This window comes from Cydia amplana, chromosome 3 (assembly GCF_948474715.1).
Source record: "Cydia amplana chromosome 3, ilCydAmpl1.1, whole genome shotgun sequence".
Taxonomy (NCBI): Eukaryota; Metazoa; Arthropoda; class Insecta; order Lepidoptera; family Tortricidae; genus Cydia; species Cydia amplana.
In genome coordinates this window covers 19,085,642-19,090,753 of record NC_086071.1, presented here as the reverse complement: position 1 = coordinate 19,090,753, position 5,112 = coordinate 19,085,642, and the positions used below count along the sequence as shown (strand labels likewise).

General features: G+C 39.3%; 1 protein-coding gene across 1 annotated transcript; it reads right to left on the bottom strand.

The window, feature by feature from the left end:
• Positions 1 to 990: 990 nt before the first annotated feature.
• Positions 991 to 4,702, bottom strand: LOC134662585 (retinal rod rhodopsin-sensitive cGMP 3',5'-cyclic phosphodiesterase subunit delta). Its single transcript, XM_063518859.1, has 5 exons — positions 4,490 to 4,702; positions 3,671 to 3,702; positions 3,039 to 3,190; positions 2,029 to 2,165; positions 991 to 1,099 (listed from the first exon to the last, which is right to left on the bottom strand). The coding sequence occupies exons 1-5, from the start codon at positions 4,558 to 4,560 to the stop codon at positions 1,018 to 1,020; spliced, it is 474 nt and encodes a 157-aa protein (XP_063374929.1). The 5' UTR covers positions 4,561 to 4,702; the 3' UTR covers positions 991 to 1,017.
• Between the last annotated feature and the right edge of the window lie 410 nt (positions 4,703 to 5,112).

Here is a 5,112-nt window from a genome sequence, read left to right as displayed (position 1 = left end):
GCAAAAATATCTGACACGGTCTTATTTGCAGAGTCATAAGAGCGTGTCAGATATTTTTGCGGCCTTCGTTGTGTAACATATTGTAGGTGACTGTATATACCATAGCGAAATATAAGTAAAGAAAGAGTGGCATATTTCATAGTCGACATCTAGCGTCAAGTAGCGGACATTATCAGTACTGCTAGTTGACAATAGATGTCGCGGCAAACAAAAACTATAATGCTCGACAATTTTTAGCTAATATTGTAACCGGATTAACCGGAACCCTATTTTCAACTCCTTCTGCTTATAATATTAGTTGTAAATTGTTTTAGTAGTACATTTTTCGTCAGTAGCGAATCTTGTGACATCTAGTGTCAAGTAGCGGTACCGATAGTTCCACTACTTGACGTTAGATGTCGACTACGAAATAACTCGCGTTTTGGTAAGAAAAGTGATGTATGGAGTTACCACTCTTTCTTTACTTATATTTCTCTATGGCAGCGGTCGGCAACCTTTTGGCAGCCAAGGGCCACATAGTAGTTAACGAAGTTGACGCGGGCCACACTTTGTTAATATTTATGACTTTATCAGACATTGTCGTTTGTCAATATTACATACAAAATAGCCAAAGCGCTATTGGCCTAGCGGTAAGAGCGTGCGTCTTTCAATCCGCAGGTCGCGGGTTCAAACCCCGGCTCGTACCAATGAGTTTTTCGGAACTTATGTACGAAATATCATTTGATATTTACCAGGTGCTTTTCGGTGAAGGAAAACATTGTGAGGAAACCGGACTAATCCCAATAAGGCCCAGTTTCCCCTCTGGGTTGGAAGGTCAGATGGCAGTTGCTTTCGTAAAAACTAGTGCCTACGTCAAATCATGGGATTAGTTGTCAAGCGGACCCCAGGCTGCCATGGGCCGTGGCAAAATGCCGGGATAACGCGAGGAAGAAGACATACAAAATAGCCAGCGAGGCTCGCGGGTCACAGGTTGCCGACCGCTGCTCTATGGTACATAGGTATTAAAAGTAAATGCATCTAAACGTAGAACAGACGGACTCGCGACGTGGTGAGTAACAGGTCTCCATCGAAGAATTTCGTCTCAATCACCACGTTGCCACTGGAAAAAAGAAAAGACATGTTTAAACCAAATTAGAATTCTATAGTAATTTAAATTGTATTTTTCTTATTTACTCGTAATCAGGGAGCGGAACCGGTTTTTTGCAAAAACTTAGAAATAACCATATTTTTCGAATTATTTTATACTCGAAATGTAGGACTCAGTTGTGTTTTAGGTTACGACTTCGTATTATTAGATTGCTCAATTAGAAATGAAGTAATTAGCAAAGAACGAAAAAATACCGTTTCCGTTCCCATACAAAAGATACCGGTATCCGATCCCTGCTCGTAATGCTCGTAATGCATGTTAATTATAAGATGTAATATTGTTTTGAAAAGATGTGTCACGCCGAGTTTGTTGCCGGTCCCATATTGGGATACCCTCCTCCAATTGAGGGGGGATTTAAATCTTCTCGGGGCAGAGGTGTAGGGTTGGAGCCGGTCTACCTAGCTTTATTTGACGTTCATAAGCGCATTGTAATATGCCTACTTGAATAAACTATATTTTATCTTTATCTTAACTTTAAAGGTAGACTTCTGAGCAAAGCGGCTCCGGCGTCACTAACGCAGCGACACTGACGCGGCGACAGAGCGATAGTATTATGCAGTATGGAAATGTATGAACTTACTTCCGAGCGCAGCGTCACTGTCGCAGCGACAGTGCCGCCACGTCAGTATCGCCCGGCGATAGCGGCCGTGCTATGTCTGCGCAAGCACTGTCGCGCAGTCGCTACTATCGCACCTAGTATCTTGATGTTTTTGGCGCAAGTTCTTCATGTAACATTCATAAAATAACTGAAAAAACTGCTGAATTTTTCATTGTTCTTGTTTAAATGGGAAGTGTATCTGCGTCAGTTACCGCTGCGACACTGACGCAGCGGCCGTTGCGACAGAGCCGCTTTGCTCGGAAGTCTACCTTAAGAAGCTTACTTGAGCACGTTGGCGGGCATCATCTGCGACTCGGGCGCGGACTCTATGACGGACTGCCACGTGTTGGTGGAGTTGGGGATCACGTACCCGAACTCGAAAAACCACTCCTCCAGGCACCGCCCTTTGAATAGCACTTTCTGGAAATATACAGGTTTATTACAGAACAGAGATTATAGTATTTTATGCAACCGTTGTTTAAGAGAGGTCAAAAAAGGCGAGTGGCGTGAGTAACAATTTGAGGCGAAGCAGAAAATTGTTAATAAAGACGCCACGAGTATTTTTTGACTCAGTTAAACAACGTTGCATACAATACTTTTTCTACGACCAAACACTTTGAAATAAAATTGAAAATTTAACAAAAAATTTTCATTCAAGAAGTAGCTAAGAATGGTACGGGCGGGAAAAGAATGAATGAAATAAAAAAAACATGTCTATGGTTCACTCATCTGTCATAGATGACATTAAAATTAGGTTGGCAACAATACAATACAAACAACAATGTATTTCATACAATATTTTTTAAGTGGTGATTACACGAAGTATCGTAAAAGTACCAAAAAGATACTGCGTGTATGCACAAATACTTTTTTGAGGAATAGACTAAAGACTAGTCTTGACAACTATAACATAGGGGTTTAAAGCTGTGTGTAAGACCTTTTAAATGACAAATAAAAGTACGGGAGTAGAAAAAATAACAAATGATCATAAGTCTAAACCTAAAAGCCTGAGGCATTGTTCCCAGGACACTGGCCGCGTTCCCCCTCTGCACAGTGAGGCTGAGTTTTTGCGCAAAAAATTTTGCGCCAGACACCCAGACTAGTTTGGTAGAAACATTTTTTACTCGTTTTTTGGTGTCTTAGTGTGTGTATGCGTTCTACGAGTATTTAAGAGCGCTCGATATTCTTACTATATCTGTGTCTCACAACTCTATATGCTAACCCTGTTTAGATATTTTCGGGCACCTAGTCCGCTCCTATACATCTGACAACTGTAGTATAAGGTAAACAAACCTGTTCTAGCCGGAACCGCTCCAGAGCCTCAACAGAGCTGAAGTTCATCTCCCGGGACACCACCCGGCACTTCAAGATGCGCTTGGGCACCCTGGCCTCATGCTCCACGTTTGGGTTTGACATGTCCTCGTTGTACTGCCACATTATTTTACCTGTTGTAAATTCAAGTGTTATTAAAAAACAGGTTCCATAATTTAAGGTAGAGTCTGGTTATCGAATATCAACACAAAGTGCTAAAAATGTGACGTTATCTATGAAAAGGGCCCGTATTCTCGATGGCGTTTCCGCCATTATTAACAATGCGTATGTTCTATCCCTCACTGACGCACGCGTATAGCACATCTATAGGATCCTACCATCTATGAGTCAAAAGGTTAAAAAAAGAACTTGTCATATAAAATTCAACCTTAAGGTTAGAGGCTAAGTAATTATTCAGAAGGCAGTGGGAAGTTCTAAAGGTTAATGTTCCTAATGGAGGGTTATTTTTAAAGTCTAGCCCACACATAAAAACTTGCCAAGACAAATTAAATTTTGATTTGTTACAATAAATATTCAAAATATAATGGAATGGGAGACCTTTTTATTACGCCTTTGGCCGCTAGATGTTAATGCAATCAATGAAAAATAAGTACCTGAGTCTGCATCACGGAGATTCATCCAGTTACTGTTACAAAACTTGTTAAAGAAATTTTATACTTAGCAAATTCATTCATATTACAATAGGGATCACCAATTAACACATTCAGTGACGAAAACCCTGAATGTGTTATTTTATGATACGGGACGACCCAATAGTCGGGATTGTGGTACTACAGCTTTATTTTGTGGCCTGGCACGGATGTCTTGTTTGGCTGGGTGGCAATGAATGTGTGAATTACTTCAGGGGTGCGGTTTTTATAATAAAGTGACCATCACAGTCTGTTTTTACTAGAGTTTCTAAAATAAGCAAATGTAGTGTATGGGTTGGCGCTCCGGATCCGGTCCGCAATCCGCCATTTGGTGACCCCTGGCTTACCATAAACTAAACTGATGATGAATTAATGAACTTAGAAAATGCAGCCTTAATTATTTTTGTGTTGCCTTGCCAAAAATCATTATGTTAGTGGCATAATGTTATTTTATATACCAAATAATTTGTTACATAAAAGTAATCACAGCCACTGAGGCAAAACTCACATAGCATTGTCCCTTGTAGATAATTATCTTTTATATTTTACAATACATTTAATAGTATTAAATTAATACGTTAATAAAACGTGTCACTTTTTGGTCATTCATTTCCATCGGAAAAATATTTAGAAGTTTATTCAATATTTTTCCATTAAGAAAGTGGTTTTATCACTCACTTACTAATTCACTCTATAGATAACATAATTAAAAATTACCTAATACAACATTAGTATTTATCACATGAAATATATCATTGATAGCACACTGTTAGAAAAGGATACACTTGAAATCCTTTCATAATGGTTTCCACTCGATCCTGTACCGCCTCCTCCGCTGGCAATACCTCCGTCATCTTAATAATCAAAAATACGGCCCGCTTGCGACTTAATAAGCTTAAATAAATATCTATCGATTTCTTGTAATTGTGGAATAATTGTGTAAGTTTATATTTCACAACATTGGTGACATTTTTGACAGATTGATGGTGACGGATTTATCACAGATATTGAAAGCCTTTTGTTCTTACAAAGCGACATCTAGTTTTTGCTACTTACGTTAATCTGGAAAACAAGTTTTGTTAGTAACAGATGAATAAAAAACTATACCTACTCACCTTTTAGCTTAGAGGATATAACCAAACGGAGATGCCTTGCCTGTAATTTACTGTACAAAACAGTCTACCGATTTTTGCGGGGGAGGGGCACGTCAAATGTATACGTAACGTAAAAACAGCCATGTCAGATAAACGTCAGTCCATACATTGTGTATGACTATTGGCCGCCTATTTTTGACAGAGGGGAACGCCTGTTATATGGCTACTTTGGTTATATCCTCTAAGCTTTTTGGAGATACAATTTACAATACTTGCATAAGAGAAAGACACTATGATCTCTGCGTATGCTTC

Bases quoted from the DNA above. Each gene is read 5' to 3' on its own strand.
- LOC134662585 (XM_063518859.1), bottom strand. From the start codon at position 4,560: ATGACGGAGGTATTGCCAGCGGAGGAGGCGGTACAGGATCGAGTGGAA. The intron at 3,191-3,670 runs GTACTTATTTTT...AATTTACAACAG, and splicing joins TCTCCGTGATGCAGACTCAG to GTAAAATAATGTGGCAGTAC. The intron at 2,166-3,038 runs GTTTGTTTACCT...GTATATTTCCAG, and splicing joins AGCGGTTCCGGCTAGAACAG to AAAGTGCTATTCAAAGGGCG.